We start from the raw sequence: 25085 nt of genomic DNA, 5'->3' as shown, positions 1-25085 counted from the left end.
TCTGACATCATTTGTTTCAAAGAACCTAATATCAAAGCTCAGTTTGGTACATCATACTATGTTCATGGTGTGAGGAAAACGGCACAATACACTGTCTTCAATTATCTGTACTTCCTAACTATCAAATGACTTTACATGTGTTGAAGTTTTCAGCTTTCTGTTATCTGTAGGAGAGGATTTGGCTAGGATCAGTACAGCAAAAACAGTATGGGGGGGGTATTTAATTATGAGAACCATTTGAATCTCAGCCAGCAGATATTTACAAATAAATAACCCATCTATGAATCGCAGTCATCTTTCTCTGCTCGTTAATGCACAGACCCTATTTCATCTTATTGTTCTGGTGGTGCTGTCTTGCTGGAACATAATAATATACTGCATTTCTTTACACAATATTGGCAAAGATTGCTATTCCATAACAGAGATGAGCTGGCCCTACCTTGAGTCATCTGTCTTCTGTTTGACAAAAGTGTTCTATCTCACTTATTGCCTCATGTTTCATAAGTGCTCATTTGCAAAATTTTCATCTGCTCGTCCATAAGCAACACATGCTGTGTCATCTTCATGGTCACATGAAGACAAATTTGGGAGGTTTTGTAGGAAGGAAATTTTGAGACAGTCAAACACATGACTATATTCAGCCTTTTTTAAAAAAAAAAATCCTGCTTCTTGGAGAGAATAAGAAATAATTTTATCTTCCAAGTAGAAATCTGAGTCTTATATGCCATTTAAAGAAAAAATTCATGAAGCCAGGTTGCTGACTTCCATAGAGGGCAATTTTTCATCAGCCAGGTCTGTCAAATCCATTTTATTTCACAAATTGGACAGCCCCAACTGTGTCTTCTCTATCAGCCATGAGAAAATGGTATTATTTTGATTGGCGGTATTGGGTTTTATTTTTGGATGTTCTCTCTTTTTATCAAGGGTGAGGAAAAATATCTAGACAGTATTCAATATTTTTGAAAGCACATGATATTTACCAATGATAAGATCAGAATAAAACATAAAGCACTTGGTAGACATTACTTCGTGAGCCTTAGAACTAGCTGTGAGACAAAATGGAAGCACAGAGGGCAAATATTTACTGAGGGCCTGCTATATGCCAGGAACTGGACTGGGATAAAGTGTGATTGATGCGGGTCACCTCCTCTAATCCTCACAAACCCGGTGACATAGCTTCGCTCATCTCCATTTGAAAGGTAAGAAAACTGAGCTAGGTGAAATAAGTAGTTGGCCACAGGTGACACACGGGAGAAATGAAACGGAACTAGGACTCAAATCCAGCCCTGCAGCTTCAATGCTCATGCCGAGTGGCTTACGGTGAGGACAAAAATCTGGAAATAATCTAAATGGCAACAAAGGAATTAACTGAATCAGTGGCAGTATATCCATATAAAGCAGTCATGGCAAAGATCTCTTTTTATGGACTGGAAAGAAGCTACTACGTCAAATAAAAGGAAATTATAAAAACAAAATCTATGATCCCTTTTGACAAATATATATAACTGTATATGTCTATTTGTGTTTCAAAAGTTATCAGTGGTGGTGGGATTTTAGATAGGTTCTTCTTTTTCACTTACATTTATTTTTGTTTTTATTATTGAAATATAATTGGTATACAACGTTACCTTAGTTTCAGGTGCACGACATAGTGATTCAACAATTCTATACATTAATGGATGCTCATCATGGTAAGTGTAGTCACCATACGATGTTATCACAATTATTATTGACTATATTCCCTACGCTGTACTTTTCAACTCTGTAACTTATGTCACAACTGGAAGCTTGTACCTTTCATCCATTCTGCCTTTCCCCTCATCCCCCTCCCCTCTGGCGACCACCCGTTTATTCTCAGTATAGAAGAGTCTGTTTTGGGGCTTTGTTCATTTGGTGTTTAGATTCCACATATAAATAAAATCCCATGTTATCTGTTTCTTCTTGTTATTCACTTATAGTTGGTTTACGATGAGCTTGCATTACCTGGACGGTTGGATGGATGGGTAGACAGACTGTGAGGTACGTAGATACATACAGTACAGAAAGAGACACAGGCAGAATTTAAAGATCAGGGGTTTAAAAAAGTTAAGACTTGTCAGCACATCTGACCTTTGAAAAGCTCCATTTATACATTTTAGTAATATCCAATCATCTCTAACATACTTGCAAATTCAGAAAAGTATCTATAAACCCATCTGTATTTCTATATAGTCTCACTAGTATGTATCAATGGACAGTTAGAGACAAAGAGATAATATACACATTGACAGAGTGAAAGAATAATAATAAAGCAAATGCAGCAAAATGGTAGCTATCAGGGAATCTGCATAAACGGTAGATGGAAGTTCTTGTGCCATTCTTTCAACTTTTGTCTAAGTTTGAATTACCTCAAAATTAAAAAGTGTAAAGAACTAATACGTATTTTACATATCAAACACATACATCTGGTAGAAGAGGACACTAATTTTTAAAGAGACCCTACTTGACTATTTGCTCTCCTTCTTGGCACTTAAAGCAAAAGCCCCAATGATCAAGTTTTTTTAAGTTTTTTAATGTTTTTTATTTACTTCTGAGAGAGAGAGACAGCATGAGCAGGGGAGGGTCAGAGAGAGAGGGAGACACAGACTCTGAAGCAGGCTCCAGGCTCTGAGCTAGCTGTCAGCACAGAGCCCGAAGCGGGGCTCGAACCCACAAACCGTGAGATCGTGACCTGAGCCGAAGTCGGACACTTAACCGACTGAGCCACCCAGGCGGCTCCCCAATGATCAATTTTTGAGTCATCCTTTACAGTACTTTTGTCACAAAGTAAGTTGGGATTTATTTGGGTAGGTCTTTGCCAGAGCAGAGAAATATACGGGAAGCCTCCCATCTTGTTTCACAAGGCCGGCACGATCTTGATAAGAGAAGGTGAAAAATCTAGCACACAAAACTCGCAGACCAATCTGAAGCGTAAATATAGACACGAGCATATGAAAAGAAAGAGCAGCTTATTCAACTTCAGCAATGTCTTAAAAGAAAACTAATACACCATTCATAGGCAGTATTTATCCTAAGATTCTAAGGTGAATTCAGCAGAAGAAAATCTAGAGAGGTTAAAGAAATACTCCACTGGAGTCTCTCCATAAATAGTAAAGACACATTTGTCTTGAGCAATGCCTTCTTGCAAACGAAGAGTAACAGGGCACAATAAAAAATATCTATTAAAAACAAAGAAAAAATATAATGGGGGGGGAATACTGGGGGCATTACCCACCTAACTAGAAATAAGAACACTATACCCATTATCACTGCTATTCTTCAACACTGTCCTGGAGGCTCTAGTCAGGACAATAAAAGGAATGGGAGAGACAAAAAGTAGAATTACTTCTTAATGTCATGATTCTGTATCTAAAAAATTCCAAAGAAGCCACCAAAAAGCTATTAGTACGACAATTCTCATGAGATCTCGTATGGATATATCAAAGCTTTACACCAGGCATCAGGAGTCATCAAACTTTTTCCATAAGGGTCAGAGAGTAAATATGTTAGGGCTGCAGGTCATACGGTCATACGGTCTCTGTAGCAACTATTCAATTCTGCGGCTACAGTGCCGAAACAGCCACTGACAACACATAAGTGAATGGATGTACTGTCTCCCAATGAGATTTTATTTATAAAAATAGGCACTGGACTGGATTTGGTCCACATGCCATAGTTTGCGGACTTCTACTTCATACCGCAAAAACAAAACAAACAGAAAGAAAAAAACAGTGGATGGAAAAGAGTTACCATTTAAAGCATCAAGAAAATATATAAAGACCTAGAAATAACTTTTTCAGGACACTTTGGCTGTATGCATCAAAAATTAAACTGTGAATAGTCTTTCAACAGAAATATCCATGTGTATTCTAGCAACGGAATTGTTATTATAGTGTTACATGTTTACTATAGTGTTAAAGCACGTGACACAGCAGTATTCATGATGTTAGTTAAGTTTTTTTTTCAGTTTTTTCATTTATTTTTAAATATAATTTGTCAACGTGGCTAACATACAGTGTATACAGCGTGCTCTTCGTTTCGGGGGTAGATTTCTGTGATTCACTGCTTACATACGACACCCAGTGCTCATCCCAACAAGCGCCCTCCCCAATGCCCATCACCCATTTTCCCGTCTTCCCTGCTGCCCCCCCCCCCCCATCAACCCTGTTTGTTCTCTATACATAAGAGTCTCTTATGGTTTGCCTCCCTCCCTCTCTGTTTGAAACCATTTTTTCCCCTTCCCTGCCCCCATGGTCTTCTAAGTTTCTCAAGTTCCACATATGAGTAAAATCATAGGATATCTGTCTTTCTCTGACTTATTTCACTTAAGAGCTAAGTTCTTAAACACTGGGTATGTACATGAGGTTTTGCATATATACCCACAAGTGGAAAAGAAAAAACCTGGAAAGATGTATACCCAATTCCTTCATTAGCTATTATTTCTAGGGGTGGATGTATCAGCAACTTTCTTACGTTCTGCTTTTTAATTTGTGTTCCTTTTTCTTTTCCCAGCAGAACATAGAAGTGAAATTCTTCAGTTTTAAAAGAAGCAAGCAAACAAAAACCCCCTGTGCAGCCCTCAACAGTTTAATCTTACTTCTATGAATGCTCACGGGTCTCCTATGCAGTATCCTCCTAAAAAAGCACATCGGTACTGATTTTTATTTTTATTTTAAGACATCCCCAGGAAGTGCTTTAAATTATTTTAACTGCTTCATGCCCTGAAGATAGAAATCTTCTGGCTCTAACTAACGTATAAGGCTCATCTACTGCAAATCTTGTCTTTTTCTTATCCTTCAGTGATATTTCTGTGTGCAAGATAGTACTGTGCCCACCTGTGCACACATCTCTCCGTCCAGGAGGAAAAGCCAAAGAAGGGAAACAAGAAAAAGGCAAGAATGGTATCGGTGAAGGACCAGTGTGAGTTAGTATCATACAGGGATGTAAGTAGTAGTCAATTCATTTCTCAAGGTCTTATTTACCGTTCTATACTATGGGAAACTCACTTGTTGGGCTAGGGGATAACCGACATTACTTACCGTTCTATATATTAGGGGAACCTCACTTGCTGGTTTAGGAGATAACTGAAACTCTTGAAAATTCTCTTTTATTCTAGTGTATAAAAAGTTTAAGCTCTCCGGGGCGCCTGGGTGGCTTAGTCGGTTGGGCGTCCGACTTTCGCTTAGGTCATGATCTCGCGGTTCGTGGGTTCGAGCCCCGCGTCGGGCTCTGTGCTGACTGCCAGCTCAGAGCCTGGAGCCTGTTTCAGAGTCTGTCACTCCCTCTCTCTGACCCTCCCCTGCTCACGCTGTCTCTCTCTCTCTCTCTCCTACAATAAAAAATATTTAAAAAAAAAAAAGTTTAAGCTCTCCTAAAAAATTTAAGTGCATATGATTTATACTTAGTTGTAAAACTTAAGCACGTTTTTCCTTACTACTTACTGACAAGAGATCTCTAATTATTGTGCCAATAGTTACTTGTTAAAATGTATATGTAAGTTAATACATTTTATTTTCCTGTACTTAAACTCTTGACGAAATGGAGATGGAGTAGAAAGAAACATGATTCTTATAACGTCTCAGAAATTCTAGGTCTTACATGGCATAACTCACAGTTATCGAGAAAAGAAAAAGAACATACGGATTTTTGTCTTCTCCTAACGATTACCTCATCCAGCCTTGAAATCCCTCTACTTCCATCCCGAAGTGCCTTTCTCCAATAGCTCAGGGTAAAAAATAGGTCTAATACGAACAGAAGTACCTCTAGTAAAAGATTTCTCTAATTTCTAAAGTGTCTGTATGCACTCACACATATGTATGCGTCTGTACGCATATGTGAGTATGTGTGTGTGAACCTGTTGTTGCTACAGAGGCCATGGGAGAAAAGAAAGTCCCCCCAGAGCCAACTCAGAAGTTAATGGGAACAATATGGCAAACACAAGGTCATCCAGAGTTCTCAAAAGACAATGAGGTGTTAAGTACATTTTGTAGCCACGAAAATACAGGACACGAATGAGCAACGGATGCAGTCTGCTCTGAACACAACAGACAAATAAGCATACTGATATAAAATAACTTTCATTAACCATTCCTTTGCTCCCAATCTCAATGAAATGCTATTTACCCTTCCACAGAACTTACTCTTACCAAATGTGAATCTAACGAAGCCTATGCTAAGGCTTGTGTTTGGGGTCTGGGAGAAAGAAAGCCCACAATTTTCCTTTCAATATTCTGTTTTTAAAAACCTTGGAAATGAATTTAGTTACCAAGTAAGCAGGCATGCTTCAAATCCAAAACCGTGTTTTTCTTGTCAAGTACTGATCTCTATAAAGTACATCACCAAGCCCCAGTAGAAACTTACCCTTCAACTTGAGGTCAACGTTATGTCTCAGCCAAGGGTAAACCCCGTAGCTTGGCATATCTTCAGGAATTGGATTATCCTTTATCCAGCCATCACAAGCAAACTGGAAGAAATTATCACAAGGGTCCACAGAGAGATTTACCTTACTCAAGATGGCAGCAGCTATTTAAAAAGAAAATCATAGGATTAATGACAAGCACTGAACACGATGTACTATTCTCTTCCAAATTAAACAGCAATTTCACATGAACCAGTTTCCAAACCTTGGCTTTTACTTTTCCTCTCAAATAACTCCCCAAATCAACTTCACAATATGAAATTACTGTAATCAGACCGAGTGGGTAAAAGCTTGGTGGTATGTATGATTTTTGCAGCACTGCCCCTAACATCGATGGGACAAGGGACAGGAATACAAATAGAGCCTATGGTATATCGTCTGCCAAGACGTGTGCACCATTTCCTTCCATCCCTCTCATCTTTTTGCGAGATAATGTCGTGACTCGGCCCATCAAGTGGTATGATCTATTTCCCTGTCAGGAATCTAGGCTGGCCTCGTGACTTACTGTGACCACCAGAATATTGCAGAGAACGGTTTCTGAGTTTCAAAGCTAGGCCTTAAAAGAGCCTTGTACCTTCCACGTTAATTCTCTTTGAATGGAGCCCTAAGGCAGCCCTTTGAAGAAGCCTCCTGGAGGAGGTGAGGCCACACAGAAACTAGCCAAATCAACAGACTGACGCCATCATGAACCTTCCAGGCCAGATGACCCTCCAGCTGAATGCAGCTGTATGAACAAGCCTAGGCAATAGCAGCAGAGAAACCCCCAATGAACCCACGGACTCACAAGAAATATTAAATCGCTCATGTTTCAGGCCTCTAAGGTTTGGGGGTAGTTTGTTCCTCAGTGGAGGCTAAGTGACACAGAGGCCCACGGGTCATATCTAAATATCTAACAGATATATTTACGATATAGCTTCACAAAGACCTGGAAAACCAGGTATGCATTCTTGAGCCCCTGGACATACTATGTAGTTCTCAGAGGCATGAACCCCTGGAAGAGATCCCCATGGGCCCTGCAGGGAGGCTCAGGGCCATTTAGCAGGGAACTCTGGGTTGTAAAAGGTTATAACTGCTGACTTGGCCCCTCGATTAGGGGAGGCGCGTGGCCAGAGGAAGGCAAAGTGGGGCATTGTAAATGAGGGGCCCCTTGCCCACGCCTCAGGGCAGGACTGAGTATTTGTGTAAGTTAACAGAAAGGCACAAGAGACTGACCTACCATTTCTTCCTTTTTCATGAGCCCACACACAATTACATACGAAACATAGTCAATAGATAGGAAGTGTGTGCATACTTAAATATGTATCCATGAGCTTTAAAAAAATCTTTCACTGAAAAATGAGAAGGTTCCAAAATTCCTAATACTGAACTCCAACTCTCTTTTGTCATAGAACTGCTGGCTATCACTCTAACACAAAGCTAAGCACAGAGAAAAAAAAAAAAAAAGGTGGCCAGTATTTCAATGACATTGGAAAGATGACATTCTGGGTAATTTTCATACTTTAATTAACGGCACAATATATTTATTTGAAGTAATGAAAACCCAATGAGTTGTCAGCTAAATATGAAGGAATTGCCAAAGAAAGCAAACCATGAGAGACTCTTGAATGCTGAGAAGAAACTGAGGGCTGATGGGTATGGGGGGGAGGGGAAGGGGGTGACGGGCACCGAGGAGGGCACTTGTGGGGATGAGCACTGGGTGTTATATGGAAACCAACTTGACAATAAACTATTTTTAAAAAAAGTATAATCTGCCTAAATTTATATATGGTAATTATCAGTTTGGTTACATGTGCCCTCCAGGGTAAGGCTAGATATTTCTCTGGCCTAGACTTACTATGAAAATTTTCAACAGCTTTTTGTCCTCGATAGAGGAATGATATACTAATAGCCTAGATTCTACAGGACTTCAAAATCCCCAGCACTTTACCCCTCCCCCCAAAAAAAGTTAAAGCAAAAACCTGGTTCACAAGTTTGATAAATTTAAAGTTGGTTTCATATTTTCATCTTCCAGATTTCAGTGGTCTCCAATTACATTTTTACTTACTGCTACTACTTTGTCATTAATATTAATATGCAAATAAGCTAGAACATACAAGATCTTTATTTCAGTTTGCATGTATAATGATTCTGGCTGTGCAGCCTCCGAATAAATCTGCTACGTGACACCGCAGGGACACTGATTATACACGTTTCAGTGCCACACAGTATTTACAGTCACACACAAGAACCTTCACACACATTTTTATTCACATAAGCACCCTGCTTTCCGGACGCCTTCCCAAACCTCCCTCTGCCCCCAATCACAAATGTATCCTCTCCCGTCTCCTCAGGATTCGTGCAGGTACCGACAAAAACCGCAGGATCAGCTCTGACCTCAGCCCTGACATAAAGTGGGGGAGTACATCGCTCACACAGAATTTGGAAGTCAGCCCGTTGGGTGGGAGAACTCCAGTTTCAACCTGCCAATCCATCATTCACAATTTACAGCTGGGCACAGGGCTGCGCTTTCTGCAGGACAACGGAGACTTCAAGCTGCAAGGGACCACTGCTGTCAAGACACCACAACTCCTTTCCCCCTGCTCAGTTCCACGGAGAAAACTCAAGCAGTCTCGTGTTAATAAAAGAAACATGAGGATCCAAGAAACCTGTGAAAGGCCAGGCTATGTGTTCTCTCCAGTCACTGCATTCGAGGCAAATGGCTAGGGGGTCTCCTCCTAGTGTTTACGTACACGTGGAAGCACCACATCCCATATACCGGCCTGAGTTTTCAAGTTTAATCAGGGCTTAAGAAAGAAGGTGGCGGTAGTGGTAATAATGAAATCCTTAATACTGAACACTTCCTCTGTGCCAGCAACAGCCCTTTTCAGTACAGCAGCATCTGGAGCCAGACCACATGGGTTGAAAAGCCAGAAAGATCATGCACAAGCTATGTAACATGGGGAGCCTGGGTGGCTCAGGTGGTTAAGCATCTGACTCTTCATTTCCCCTCAGGTTGTAACCTCACAGTTCATGGGATCAGGACCTACATCGGGCTCCGTGATAAACGTGGAGCCTGCTTGGGATTCTCCCTCCCTCTCTCCCCACCCCTCCCCCACATGTGGTCTCTCTCTCTCTCTCTCTCTCAAAAAACAAACATTTTTTAAAATGGCTATGTAACCTTGGGCAGGTTACTTAACCTCTCAGTTTCCCCATCTGTAAAAAGGGATGACTGCCACAGGATCTTCATGAGAATTAAACGAGTAAAGACACATTAAATGTTTAGAGCAATGTCAGGCATACAGCCAAATAAATACGGTTTCCAGATAAAATACAGAATGCCTAGTGAAATCTGAATTTCAGATCAATGACTGCTTTTATACTTTAAGTATGTACCAAATATTGCAGGGACAAACACACACACACACAAAAAATAGCAGTTGTTGTCTATCTGCAATTCAAATTTAACTGAGCATCCTGAATGTATGCATGTAGCTAAAGCTGGCAACCAAACATACAAATTTTTGCTATTACAATTCCCCACTTATCTGAAACTCTTGACGGGAGGTATTTTTCAGAGATCACAGATTTTCAGATTTTACAAAACGAATATAGTGCATATACCACAGATTATATACTACCTCCGGCATGTGTGGAGTGGCAATCCTGAAGCAAGCACATTAATAGTTCCACAAGAAATACGTGCATACTTTCCAAAGTGAGAACAACATCAACAACAGCCTCACATGAACTAAGATGTAGTTGTGCCATCCTAAGAACTGACAGTTAAAATGTCCTCTGGGTCTGGCTGGGGTTAAGAATTATGCACTGGAGACCTGGATTACTACTACAACCGCCACCAATATTTTCTTCTAGTCTCATGACTAGTATTCTAAGGAAAAACCAGTATTCCCGTTTCAGTGACGGTGAACAAGCGGCTTAGGATGGTTACGTAATTCGCTCAAGATCACGTGGCTCTTACACGGCCAGGCCGTGCTTCAAACTCAAGTCAGCCTGTCTGCCCTTATCCATGATTAGTATGCCCTTCACTTGTAACCTTTCTCCACCTCTTATTTTGAAAGTGGGACTAGGAGAAGAGAACAGGGAGAAAAGGAGGAAAAGAAAACTAAAGAGAGCAGACATCTCAGAAAAGGATGGCACCTGTTCGGAAAAGGTCCAGAAGCGAATCAATCACTTCTGTCTTCCACCGTGCAGCGATCACACACGTGACACCGCCCCAACGCACCCACGCAGCGGCACGCACGCACCACCCACGCACGCAGCCCCTCCCTCACCTACGCACGCACCGCCCACGCACGCAGCACCGCTCCGTTGCCCACGTACGCACGCGCCCAACACGCACGCCACCCCCCCGCACGCACGCGCCCCTCCCTAGCACGCGCACCCACCACGTGCCCCCCACACACGCACGCAGGTGCCGCCCACGCACGCAGCACCTCTCCCTTGCCCACGTACGCCCCCGCCCCCCGCATGCACGTGCCCGTCACTAGCACGCGCGCACCCACCACGTGGCCCCCTCACAGACGCACGCAGGTGCCGCCCATGCACGCAGCACCCCGCCCTGCCCACACACCTGGGCCCCAAACCGTCCCTCTTCTCATTTGAGACCTTCCTCGGGCCACATTTATTCAGCTGTTTTGCAGGCCCCTAAGCACAGTGAAGCTCATGTTACACCGAAGAGGATGTATCCTTGGTGAGTCTTTCGTCACAGAAGAGAAAAATCAATAATTTTTTTTCAATATTAGGAAGCCGTATGCCAACGTGAAAATTAGAAACAGAGCAGCAAGGGAAAACACACTAGCTGGCAGGAGGTAACGTTATCAAATGTCATTCTGTAAGTTTCACTCTTGTGTTATTATGATGTGTCATAGAGACAAAATGCATACAGACATTAAATGGCTGTCCGTACCAAAAGGTGGCCTAAACTCAAAATGAAAAGTTTAGTTCGAAATTTTCATTGTCACACATCTGCAAAGGACCCTACCACAGCAAAAGCCCAAGATGACGTGAAGTCTACAGTCTGACTTCTGGCGGCCCCACCTGGTGCCCCGCTCTACTCTACGTCATCTTCTTTCCACTGGGAAACTCTAGGTCAGCTGCTCAAGCCAGAAACAGGAAACGGCGTGCGATTTCCCAAATCGTTCTCACCGTTCCCGGGATGAGATCAGGAAGCTGAAACGGTTGCTCACCAGACACTAGTAGGTCTATAGTATCACGAAACAAAAGAGCAAGACAGGACTCAAGGCCAAAGAGTCACGTGGCACGGCCTCATGGCACCAAAGCAATGATGGGGAGCAAACAGACAACGTGAAGCCAGCCCTGCTCATTCAGGAGGTGACCCTGGGCAAGTTATTTAGCTTCTAGAAGCCTCCATATCCTCATGTGTACTTGGGCCTGGTGATAACACTGACATCACCGGGTTCTTAAGATATTATGACATGGCACCTGTAAGTCTCTTACCACAATGCCTGGTTAAAAAATATGTATTGATCGATCAAGAATGGAACAAAAAAAATAACCTAATTGTCGAATCCATTACCTTTGTAGAAGGCCCCTGAATCTAAAAGCTCTTCTTCCATCTTGCTCCCTATGGTCTCCTCTCTACCTAGAAAAACTCCGCTGAGACCTTTTTTTTTATTTAATGTTATTTATTTTTAACTTTTAAGTTTTTATTTTTATTTTTATTTTATTTTATTTTATTTTTTTTTACAAATAGTTTATTGTCAAATTAGTTTCCACATAACACTCAGTGCTCATCCCCATAAGTGCCGCTGAGACCTTTTTGAGTGCTAGTAAGGGGCACCTGGGTGGCTCAGTCGGTTAAGCGGTTAAGCGTTCGACTTTGGCTCAGGTCATGATCTCACGGTTGGTGGGTTCGAGCCCCCGCATCGGGCTCGGTGCTGACAGCTCAGAGCCTCGAGCCTGTTTCAGATCCTGCGTCTCCCTCTCTCTCTGGCCCTCCCCTGCTCATGCTTGCTCACTCGCTCTCTCTTTCTCTCTCTCTCTCTGAAATTAAAAAACATTAAATGCTAGTAAGATCATGTCTCCTTCTCAAAACCTTCTGGAGGCTTTTGGGTTCACTTAGCAAAAGCCCCCAATCACCGGCACCTGGGCTCCCCACTGACCCTCATCACTTGCCCGCTGCCCCTTTACCCAGGAAGCTCTTCCAGTCCAGGGGCTTTGCCCCCGCTGCTCCCCATACCTGGAAAGCCCTTTCCTCAATCTTCCCACAGCATGTCCCTTCTCATCACTCAGGGTCACTTCAGCATTCTTTTCTCAGACCTGTCAATCTAGCCACCCTGTCATTTGCTATCACGTGTTCTACTGTAATATTTTAATTTTCTGCATAACATTACCCCAGTCGATATTTTTCTTGCGCATCGATCATCTTGTGTTTATTGATGATCTTTCTTCCCCTACCTGGCCATTCAGCTTCACCGCCCCCTAAGGGCCTGACTTGCGATAAATGTTTGGCAAGTTATTTCATTAATCTCTTAAGACCAAGAGGAAGTGGAAGGGCTATGTGCTTAATTCCTCCTTATGACGTACCCCTTGGAAAATAAACCAGTGTTCCTGCCACTGAAGGAATGCGGTGGGGGGTGGGAGACTGGAATCTGGGTCCTGCAAATCGAGACGCTAACCCTATTCTCTAGAGAGGGAATATCATAGCTGGGGCAAAACCGAGGCAACTTTAAACCTTCATGTTCACTGTGCAGTACCCACTGGCACATGGCCCAGTTACTGCAAGATAAGCTTGACTTGCCAGGACCTGAAGTGATTTCAGGTGACTGTGGAAGCACAGATTCACAGAGGATCCCTGCTCAGATGCAGACAGGTCAGGCCCACTGACCAAATTATTCAGAGACCTTATGGTAAATAGGGATGGATATCGAGCTGAGGCCGTAGGAATGCTGATGGTCTCTCCGTTCAGATGTTAAGAAAGGCCATCTGGCCTTATAAACCCCTTCCCGATTTCATATAATGACTTGGAATACTGCACAGCTGTTTTTTTCACAAAGAAAAAGAAAACAGGAAACCTACGCTCCACAACTTCACACTGAGACTTGAAAGTAAACTTAAAATTTCATCAAAATTGCATTTCGTACTTGGTAAACCTCAAGCAAACAGAATACTAAAAATACCACCTGTTTTCTCTTCCTCTCCCCAAGGTACCATAATTATATCTTGACACAGGATGGAGAACTGACTTACCAGCTTCGATGCATTCTGGCTTCAGGCAGTACTCCTGTTTAGCTTGGAGACTTAAGAAACCTTGACTCACTGAAAAAACAGACCAAAATAAAGAAATGACTTGGCTTGTAGCAGACCACCTTCAGGTAACCCCCTAAAAGGCACATATGCTAGACATGTGATGTCAGTTCATCCTTCTCAGCATTGACACGGAATTCAGAAATCCACTTGGCTCATTGTCTCAGGGCTAGACTGGTCACAAGCTAAGTAACCTTGGTGAGCCTCTTGGCTGCTCTGAAATTCGGTTCTCTAGACTAGAAGATGAGTGGGTACAGTTAGACCAGTGCTTCTCAGAGAGGGGTGTCCAGGCATCCACAGCCCCTGGCAGTTTTTTAGAAAGGCAAATAAATTACTGAGCCCCACCACGGACCTGAATCAGAAACTGTGGAGGCGGGGTCCAGCCGTCGCATTTTTGCAAGCCCACCAGGTGATTGTGATGCATGCTCAAGTTTCAGAGCCACTAGACTAGTTCATCTCTAAAGTCTCTTCCATCTCCAATTATCTGTGACTTAAGTCTCATAATTTCACTCTTTTTGTTTCCAACTACATTTTCGTTTTAGAGATGCGGGCGGAGGGGGGCGGGGCTGAAACTTAACAAACTGAATCATTGGGAGCAAATCCAGAGTGGAAGGAGAAAATTAGCATGTACGGCATTTCAAGTTCTGAATTTTACGTAAACCGTCCATAGATATGTGAAGGAGTAACACTGTGTATTATTCAGCCTCTAGCTCAGCCTAGCTACCCGACAGATGCAGCTTGTGGACCAAGCTTCGAACTACTTTCACCAGAACAAAACAAAACAAAACAAAAACCACGCGAGATGGAATTAGCTTTTCACCAATAGCTTAATTTCACCCATCTGGCTGGCAATATGATCTAAATGGATTTCTGCAAAGTACAAAAGGGTGCCCCGTTTGTAAACTCCAGGCAGCACCTGGGCATTAGCAGATGTGAGTTTAGATTTCAAAATATTCTTGGTAGCCAAGGCTAGTTTAGGGGGGTTCATTATTGCTGTACTCTGTGAGCAGAAATAAGGAATCATTTGGAGAGGTGGCCGTGGGGAGACGGATGGTGGTGGGGTGAAGGGGAGCCAAGGCCTTTTGTGGCACTGTCCGCTGAGAAGAAGGATCAGAAAGCATGGCGGTACCGATATTTCTGCTAGAAATGGAAGACCGGTACCTCTCTTGTCAGTGTGACGATTTGTATTATTTATTATCCCACATTGTAAGAGGAGACTGCTTTTTCTTTCTTCTCTTCTCTGCTGCCATCCTCCAAGCAGCCTTTTTACTGATGATAGGTTACAGATACAAGAAAACTGCCTATGGAACATCTCGGGCCTATTTGTAAGAAGTATCTTAGCATAGTGGTGTGCTTTGATTTCTTTAAAGAGCCAAGAAAAGTTAGATAAAAATATAAATGTGCAGCATAAGCATCAGTATGGAAGATTTCCTTATGACTGTGTGATGGGACCATGGGGGGCAGTTTCCCTGAGTCTACTTCTATATATTTACCAAATGTTCTTTGATGAGCCTATGTTATTTTTTATAATGTGAAAATAAGCTTTATTATAAGTAATATTGTTATGATTATGGATGGTACCACCTTGAAACTAGCCTTATCTAATTTTTTTTAAAAAGCTAATGAAACGATGTACTTCAAGAGTTCCTGCTTTCATGGAAAAGAATTCCTGACCCAAACCCTCTAGGGAAGCAGAACTAGATATCTTTATCTGAATATGAATAAAAGGGAGGTTTAAATTAAATTAATTGAGATGCAGACAGACCTCACCCCTCGAGGAAGAGCATTATATCCATGCGGGGTCGAGATCCTGCAAATAAATAAGGATCAATAAGCCCAGATACTGTGACGGTGTGGGTGAGTGACATCAGGACAACAAGGAAAACATTTTTAATATAAAAAATGAAAATGTTACTTTTTACGGGTTAGATGATTTTAAAAAAAAAAGAACTTAAGAACAGTTTGGTTTCTCATTTCAGATTTTTCTATAACCAGTGGAAATGACCTCAGAACGCAGTGGAGTCATCCACAGCTCAGCAACATGAGAAGGACCATAAAGCCAGGGCTCAGCAAACTATGGCCCGTGGGCCAAGGCCAGTCTTCTGCCAGTTTCTGTACAGCCTGTGAGCTAAAAATGATTTTTACGTGTTTTAATGGTTGGGGGAAAAAATCACGAGAATCATATTTCATTAAATTATCTGAAATTCACATTTCAATGTTCAGAAATCAAATTGTATCAGAATACAGCCATGCCCATTTGTGTACATATCTGTCTGTGGTTGCTTTCTTGCCACGACAGGGTTGAGTAGCAGCAACAGAGACTGTATGGCCCCGAAAGCTGAAACCTTTACTATCTGGCCCTTTCCAGAAAACGTTTGCCCACCATTACATTTGAGAAAGAGACTGTGGGGAGGAAGAGGTGAGGAAGGAGGAAAAGAAAAGACACTTTAAAATAAACTGATTATTGGCATATGGTTATCCCTGTTGTTGTAAATGCTAGTGCTGTAGCTTCTCTGAGACCACCCCAAGGCCAGTGGCAGTCGCTCTTACTGTGGAAGGACTAAGATTTAGGCAAGAGATTAGCCCAGAACCTAAAATACAAAGAGGGATGCTCTAAATTGCAGGCGTGTGCCTGAATTTGGACAGAAAAGTATCAACCAGCGAGAGCCTTGAGGGGAAGAGGACTTAAGCAGAATACTGTCACACAGAGCACTGCCTTGCAGGTCCCTAGAGATTTTCAGACGAGGACTTGACTGGGGGCAGGGTGGAGGTGGCTGGCCGAGCCTGGGAGACGAGGCAGTAAAGAAGGGTCTGGTGGAAGGAAGCCTGAAACAATGCAGAGACGTTTGACAAAAAGCTACTAAAGAATGTGCGTTTATCTTAAGGCAGGTATCTCCAGATGTATACATCCAAACGGACATGGTCAGCTAAAGCAGTGCTTCTCAAACTTTAATTTGCAAATGAATCACCTGGGGATCTTACGAAAATGCAGATTCTGAATTAGTAGGTCTTGGGGTGAAGCTCAGGCTCCCAAGGGGTGCTGATGCTGCCGGTCCACGGACTGCACTGAGTAGTGAGGGTGTAGAGAGGCCACACCTTTATTCTCTGACATCATTCAAGCTGCTCTTAGGAATCTGCAGTAGGAGCCAGGTTATTGGGCACACTGCAAAGTTATTTTTTCCTGCTTTATGCAGGCCTCCTTACCCACAATAGCATTGCCTGGCTTCATGAATTTTACTGTGCTCTAAAACCTTTAGAGCTATTTCCAAACAATCATCTCCTCTCAAAAAACAAAGATTTGCTGCCATTGAGAATATTCCAACTGCTATGTAACCGCCTCCGAATGTAAGCATGATGGTGGGATTTCAAAATGCTTCAGGCAACAGTAACATTGTTAAAAAGAGTACATAGTTTTCAGTAAACAATCATCATTGGGATTTTTGAGTGTAGGAGTGCTTGCAAAACACAAATAGTCTAACGTTGTACCCACTTCCCACATACTACGCGGTCCCTTGGCACGCCTGTATCACTTTTCCTCCTGTTTGATTCCGGGGCAGGACACCTGTCTAAACCCCAAGTGCCGAGAAATCTCAGAAAAGGGTTTGAGAGCCACGAATTCAGTTGCAGGAGTAGGAGGTGAGCTGTACGAGAAAGCAATAAGCCTCTCTAATTTCCTAAATCTTCCGCCACAGAAAACATGGAAAGGGGGTTGGCTGGTTTTAGCAGAGTTTTCAACCGCACAAGCCTAACTCTTTTCACCTTTAATCACTCTCATTTCCCTTGCCAAAACAAACATGGCCTCCTACAACCTGTACACGCCAAAGCATGTTTCCAGGCTTGCTGTATTTCAGACTGCGCCTAAACTCTCCTAAATACAGGGCCTCCTCCTGTATACCTTTCAAGCCAATGAAATAATATGGGCTGCATGAAGAAAATACAAAGGGTGATGATCAAGGATTCAAATGCCTACAATTTCATAACATCCGTGTCCCCTTTCCAAGACGTTTCATTCTTACTCATAGGAGTGTGCTTTTTCATCATATATGCTCTCTGGGTACACCATTCTCACCAAGAGTCATTAAAATAATTGAATCCCAATACCCTTCCAATGCTGGAAGGAAAACCTCTGTTTTCCTTCATATTAATTTTTAAATCTACTAGAAACACTTCATCCTACCAGAGTCACAAGATTAGAAAGGCACTGAAAAATATCATGAAGGTGCATGTTTAAAGACTGCTTTGTATTTTTTTAGTTAAATTTCAGGATTCATTCGGGCAAATATTAACAAAAATCAAATGAGCAGAATATGCCAGCGTGGTTTTGATCACAGCGTAACATCTTTCCTCACAAAATAAATGGAAGTATCTGACTATGAAATCACAACACTCACTTTGCTACATGTAAAAGGTAATGCATAAAGAAAATGTTTGCCCAGTACAGCCGGATCCTCTAGCCACCGGAAGCCACTTTATACCCACTTTGCATTATGGACTATACGTCTCGTGCTTGGGTGTTTTTATTCATTCCGCGTTCTAAAGAAAAGGCTCCTTTCCCGTTTGCATATTTAATAGAAGCTAAAGACACANCACCCCCCCCCCCCCCCCCGCCCCCACCTGTTTCCTGAGAGGTTTGCTAGAATGAAGCACAAGGAAGCTTAACAGCACTCGCCCTGTTCTCTGGCCTTGCCGCCCCACTTACCTAGAAAGAGGATCGTGCCCAGCACCAGGGTGCCACCAATGAACACAACCAGGGCGATTTGAGTACCTCTGTTGGTGGTTTTTCCAGGCTCCGTGCTGCTCCCCATTTCTGCCTCCATCAGGAGGGAAGCAGAGGCCACGTGAAGAGAAAGTCACTTTTTGTGGTTTGGTGGCTGGTCTCAAGAGTCTCTGAGGCGTTGACATCCAAGGTTCTCTTGCTCTTCTACTAATAGACAGCTTTAAAAAAATCCCGCCAGGAAATCTTCCCTCGCTACCCTTTCTCAAATATTTCTTCACAAATGAAATAAAGAAACCCAAAATATTGGTTGCCTTGGCTTTTCCCCTGACCAGACAAAACAAACAGTGGTTGCTTTATCTTGGTGCTCTCCCCCCAGCAAAGTCCCTCTCAACCGATTGTTTGGCAGGCTCTTCTCTCAGGCGTCCTGAGTGTACATGTTTTACTATGTTGCTGAACAGATGTTTTAGCTATTTGAATGTATAGTCACTTAGGGAGGAAAAAAACAATCGTCTTTATCAAAACTGGATTCTCATCAAACTCTCCCAAACCATGATAAGTTAGGTGGCCAGGATTCTCCGGACCCGCTTTAAGGTCTCAATGAATCACGTAATTCTTTTGCCATAATCATTCTGCTCGCCTGAACTGTCTCCATCAAAGATACTGTTTCTGTGTGCAAGTCCCCTTTTAAAGCCCTCTAAGAGTTCCTGGGATATCCTGGAGCATTTTATTTTAGGAACTTTGTGTATGACGACATGTGCCAAAAATCAGAGTCCCAGTCCAGTGCGGTGCAAAGTAGCAATTAAGACAACCTACAGAGGCTGATGGTTTGGACTGGAACTTTTTTTGAGGAAAAGGAAAAAGCATTTCCTCCCTGTGGTGCTAAGAATTGTACAGAAGATGGGTAAGTGATCAAATTCAACTTATTAGCAACCACGGAAGAGACAGTAAAAGATTTTTTGCTTCCCTGCAGGTTTTGATGGAAAGTGCCCGCAGGTGTTTTGTCCTCCAGTCCCACCGAGGGAGCCATCGGTTAGTAGTTCTGTGTTTATATAAAATGCCCATTTCAGCAGACTCTGCAGGGTAAAATCAAAGGCAATTCACTTCTCTGGAAAGATGGACTTAATGACTGGGTCTTTGATTTCTTTAATTATGCTAATAATTTCAATTCTGACAATCTGCTTCATTCATGGGAAGGGGTAACTGAGATCCTAATGCTATTGAAATGACATCGATTTTTTATCCAATGGTACAAATATCATTAATTCTTAACACCATTACTACTTATCTGCTTTTGTTTTGCTGTAGGACATAGGACAGCGGGGGCGGAGGTGGAGGATTCGTCTGAAAACCAGCAGAGTGCAGTTCTCATGCACAACTTGTGCCCATGGTCTCGCGTGTCACACCAGAGCTAGCAGATGCTGTTGAGCCCACTGTAACATGGCCACATGTCCATGGTCCTATCCGGCTGGTCTTGGTCAGGCCTTACATCCTTAGCATGGGATTCTTCCAACGTTTATTCCAAAACACATCCTACCTTACTTTCTGCTTATTTGATGTTGTCCCAAAGCCAAAAACGCATAAGCCTTTGTCCAAAGTATGACGTCACAGTACATTGTAGATAGTAATGTGCTCATTAGCTGTTGATGTTATTCTGTTGCTGTTACACCATAACACATCTTAGCAGGCCTTTGGCTCCTAGGATGGGATTCTCAGAAGAGTTTTTGGACTTGACTCGATAGTACTTCTTAGACTGTGAGCTCCATGAAGTCAGGAATCATGTCCATCAACTTCAATGCTACAGCCCCGGCACCGACAGTTCCCGGCCCTTAACAGTGAAGGGAGAAATAAGAACAATGAAAATCAGGCAAGTTAGCTCCAGGCACTCACACTTACAAAGCAACTTCAGGAAGCTCAGACGCTAGTGTCTGGGGGGGTCTCTCAGGCTCCTAATTCCTTCTAAATGCTCAAATGATAATGATACGTCACAAAGGTGTAGCACTTTGGTATCCCATTTTAACCTTACGGTAACCTTATGTGCTTGACAGCAAAGATATCTTTTATCTCAGGTTTGCAAATGAGAACAGAGACCCAAGGACCAGCCTCAAGTAGCACAGCAAACTCAGGAAAGGGAAAGGTGGCGAGAGAGGATCACTGCCATACGTGGTCTGCTTGACAGAGGTCCCTGTGCACGTGGGAGGGGACATACACACAAACGTGACACCAGGACCCAATTCTTCCCGCTTTCCTTTCTTCTCTAAGTCTCCTCACACCCTCCGGGTCCAGACTAGCATGCAGCGGTGGCTGCTGGTGGGCGGCTTGAGGACCCTTCACCCACCTTTGAATGGTGATTTCCACAGAGGTGAGGGCAATTGGAACTCACCCTGATCTATGTCTATCCATCACTTAATCACATGAAATCATTCCTGCACTCTCAATTGCGAAGTGAAAAGCCATTAAACCAAAAAAGACTTTTCTTAATTGTGATAGGAAAACTACGATGCATTCCATCCCAAACTAAGACATACAAATGTAGAAAGAAAACATATTAATTCAACAATGAAAACAAGTCTATAAAAGTAATAACTTTTGAGGTGTTGAAAATAAATACACTTTGTTCCGGTAATGCGAGAAATGAAGTTTTATTTTGCTCACCAAAGGAATAAGGAAGACCTGCGAGTCGGTGAAGACTGGCAGGCGAAATGATGCCAGTTGAATCATTCATTAGAAGCTGCAGTCCTCATTCTGTGCCATTTTCTGCATTAATTTTTCAACCTTTTGGGAGACGTTGATTATCTTTCACTCAAACTGCAGTGACAAGTACATTTGTAGCACAGAAGAGGTGCCTGGCTGGCTCAGTCAGTGGAGCATGCAACTCTTGGTCTCAGGGTTGTAGGTTCAAGCCCCGCATTGGATATAGCAATTACTTTTAAAAAATCTTAAAGAAGAAAGAAAAGAGTTATAGCTCAGAAAAAGCTTAGGGCAACATAAGGCAGTTCAAAGTACAGAGAAATATAATGAGTGCTTACAAGAGACAAAAGCAAGGGTTTGCAAACTAGGGCGCATGGGCCGAATCTAGCCCACTGCCTATTTTTGTAAATAAAGCTCTATGGAAATAAAGTCACCCCCATTCGTTTACATACTGTCTGCGATGGTTTCATGCTACAAGGTCAGCGTTGAGTAGTTCTGCAACACAGATACGTCCCATGAAGCTCATTTACTCTCCGGCCCTTTACAGAAACCCTGGACTCAAGAGCGATACAAGATATGGCCTCTTCACCTCGCCTCCATGGCACACATACACAAAGCAGTATTTCACCCACACTGGATGGCTTCTCAAAACTATTCCACTTGATGTTCTCTGGAAACAAGCTGACCAATAAGGGAAATTGGTCAATGTGTCTTTGTCTGAAATTGTATTAAAACTATGGCATGTTACTTAGTGTCTTTTGGGGTAAAGTGTTATTCTGGAATAAAAAAGGAGGATGTCAAAAAATTTTTACAATTTCTCAAGAGCCATGAAAATTAGTTAACTGAAAAGTCACTCTGCAGGGAAGTCTGCTTAACAATATGGGTGCACCAAGTCAGTTGTTTCCATTAAAAACCTTCAGGATTCGGGAGCCTGGGTGACTCCATCAGTTAAACGTCTGACTCCCGATTTGGGCTCAGGTCATGATCCCAGGGTCACGGATTCCAGCCCTGTGCTGAGCGCGGTGCCTGCTTAAGATTCTCTCTCTCTCCCCCTGCCCCTCTCCCCTGCTCACACAAGTTCTCTCTCTAAAATAAATAAATAAACACATGAATATTAAAACACACACACACACACACACACATTTTAAAAAGAACATCCAGGACTCTTGAGCTTTACCTAGAATCGGTCGATGGAATCAGTAGAAATTTCTTGAGTATTTTTCAGGTGCCTGGCCCCGTACAAGGCCCTGTGAGGGAAGACAAAGAAGCCCTGCCAGAGAGTCCAGACTGGCAAACTGGGCTCAGTCACACAAATATGCAAAACCCTTGGCAACTTAGTTACAGAACACTAAAGGCCAACAAGTGTCCAGAGAAATAGAAATCCCTGAATGACAGATTTGTTGGGAAGACTTCCAGGGGGCCCTGCAAGAATGGACGGCTTGAGGGGAAAAAAAGAAAGGCTTCCAGACAGGCCAAATTCCTCCCCGACAAGGGACTTGCCTGGGCATGTACCTCTCTCCCTGTAGGACTCACAGGTAAGATCATTTCTCCAGAAATAAGTGAATCCCGCAACCTATGCCCAGCCTCAGTGGCCGGGATGACAACTGAAGCTGAGTCTTCATGCTAAACGAGCACATCTGCTCGTTACTTGACCGTGCGGGGTTTTGTGTTTCAGGCAGTAAAATCCCATGTGAGCTACAATTTCAGTAAGAAAGAAGGAAATGATTCAAAACCTGAAAAATGTATTCATCCATCCCCTGGAAGGAGGAGGGGGAGACGGAGGGAAGAAAGAGAAAGAAGAGCTAAACGCTGAAAACTCAAAAGAGCTGAAGGCTGTGGCAGAGCTTTGTTACTTGCTGGCAGGTCCTTCAGACTAGGAAGGGCTCAAGTCCCAGGCCTTCCGCTAATGAGACTCATTACTTACATTATATCTGATCTTTTTCAACATCTTTCTTAGCTAGGTGTTCTGTCTCTTTTTACAGATGAAGAGACTGAAGATCAGAGCTATTAAGTGATTGGCCCAAGGTCACACAGCAGATATTTTTCTTAAGGCTTGAGAGGTTTCAAATTCCAACCTCTTTTCCCTCTGCCCTGTTCCTTGATAAACTTCCTTATCTACCTCAAGTAATTAGTGAAGGTAGGTATAGCATGTCAAAATGACTCTTGAGACCTAGCAAAAGCGATAAACTATGCCTCCTCTAATTCTCTTGTTGAAAAGACTTCTTGTCAGCTCTTATTTCCTTAACAGGAACAGCAGCCATCCTTAAATACGGGGAAAGCCTTTTCTCAGTTGGGCAACAAGAATAGCAATGCACAAAATATCTCCTGACTTGCTGATGCTCATAAATGAACGCTAGGACAGATATATAAATTTGAAAGGCTTCCTAGCCACGTATTGTACTGTTCAATTCTTTTTCTCTTTTTCTTATAACACTTTTTTTAACGTTTCTTCATTTTTGAGAGGCAGAGCATGAGCGGGGGAGAGGCAGAGAGAGGGAGACACAGAACCCGAAGCAGGCTCCAGGCTCTGAGCGGTCAGCACAGAGCCCAACGCGGGACTCAAAGCCACGAACCGTGAGATCATGACCTGAGCTGAAGTCGGACGCTTAACCGACTGAGCCACCCAGGCGCCCCTGGGGGCGTTTTATTTCTTGATTTTCTCACATCCTTGGCCATACAGCTTCCTCAAGGCACACTCACTTCACGTGTATTCTCCTCAGTCCTTACGGTAGTCCTACGGTATGGGAATCTTCTGTGTTTCACAGTTAAGGACAGGGAAGCTGTCAGAGGCTAGATGATATTCTCAAGGTCGCATGGTGGGCAAATGTCAGAGCCCAGTGGGAACTCAAATCTGTCCAACTCTTGTTTGAAAATGTACCCAGGATTCGTTTTAAACAGGTATAGTAAGAAGACAGACACAGAGAAAGGCTTCAAAAGAAGGGCTTATGACTCACAGTTTTTGAGAGGAAGGGGCATGCCACGTCACACCGGGCCACACGGGGAAACACCGGGGTTGGTCAGGCGGCAGAACGGGCAAGGGGAGAGTATGCGCAAAAGCGTTTTTTTTTTGTGGTTTTCAAGAAAAGAAACGGGCAGGCAGGGAAAGCAGCGGAGGCAGGCTTAGGAAGGGAGGATCTGAATAACGTCAGCAGGCGGTGGTCTATAGGGGTGGCCTCTACCTGTCCAGCACCTGGCCCGGGGGTGATTTAGGTTCCAGGTGGAGGGTGTCCTGGACTGCAGGAGCCTGAGAAAAGGAGGCAGGTGAGGGGACGGATGCAGAATTGGTTGGTTTGCATTTCTTTTTTTTTCCCTCTCTCTTTGTTGTTCTTAAGTGGGGGAGGGGCAGAGAGAGGCTCCCAAGCAGTCTCTGCACTGCCAATGTGGAGCCTGATGAGGGGCTCGAACCCTGAGAGATAATGACCTCAGCCGAAACCAGAAGTCTCACCCTCACAGGACTGAGCCACCCAGATGCCCCAGTTGGTTTGTATTTCAAAGGCATGCTACAAGGCAAGTCATTTGCTAGCTCTAGGAATTAGCTAACCCTGGGAGGCCCTCCCTGGGTGCACAAGGCCCAGAGATGTCAAAGAATCGTAAAATATAGAAAATTAAGAACATGAGTAACACAGCTCCGAAACCCTTCAGACCTTTCCCAAAACATTGTACTGCATAGCATTCCACTGAAATGTAATAACTGTTCATCCAGCTAGTGTTTCCATGCCACCTCCTCAAGGTGATCAGATCCGCCCCGACCCCTTGGTTAGACTCCTAGGATATAGAGGTTTGTATGCCTTTGAGTAATTACAGCCAACTGTTCAAGGATGGCTTACTCACATGTTTAATGAAGGCAAGAATCTCCTGGAAGGCTGGTTTAAACACAGATGACTGGGCTCTGTCCCTAAGTGTGGGACTCAGTAGCTCCCAGATGGTGTGAAATGTGTATTTTTCTTTTCTTTCTTTTTTTTTTTTTTTTTTTTATTT

At 43.1% G+C, this 25085-nt stretch overlaps 1 protein-coding gene and 1 long non-coding RNA gene across 2 annotated transcripts in view; one reads left to right on the top strand and one right to left on the bottom strand.

Annotated features, from left to right (window-relative positions):
- The window catches only part of PHEX (phosphate regulating endopeptidase X-linked), a 201795-nt gene extending 183276 nt beyond the window's left edge, over positions 1–18519 (bottom strand). The window contains exons 1-3 of the mRNA XM_077770526.1: positions 18402–18519; positions 13646–13714; positions 6379–6540 (exon numbers count right to left, since the gene is read on the bottom strand). Of these exons, the coding sequence (XP_077626652.1) occupies positions 6379–6540; positions 13646–13714; positions 18402–18519 (349 nt within the window). The remainder of the gene's footprint in view (positions 1–6378; positions 6541–13645; positions 13715–18401) is intronic.
- On the top strand, positions 10981–19958 carry LOC144236851 (uncharacterized). The gene is made up of 5 exons (XR_013336666.1): positions 10981–11126; positions 13603–13770; positions 15682–15825; positions 19390–19448; positions 19725–19958. It is a non-coding gene; the product is annotated as an uncharacterized LOC144236851 (long non-coding RNA).
- Positions 19959–25085: the final 5127 nt, after the last annotated feature.

Source organism: Crocuta crocuta, unplaced genomic scaffold, assembly GCF_008692635.1.
Source record: "Crocuta crocuta isolate KB4526 unplaced genomic scaffold, BGI_CrCroc_1.0 scaffold488, whole genome shotgun sequence".
Classification (NCBI taxonomy): Eukaryota; Metazoa; Chordata; class Mammalia; order Carnivora; family Hyaenidae; genus Crocuta; species Crocuta crocuta.
This window is presented reverse-complemented; position numbering and strand designations above follow the sequence as displayed.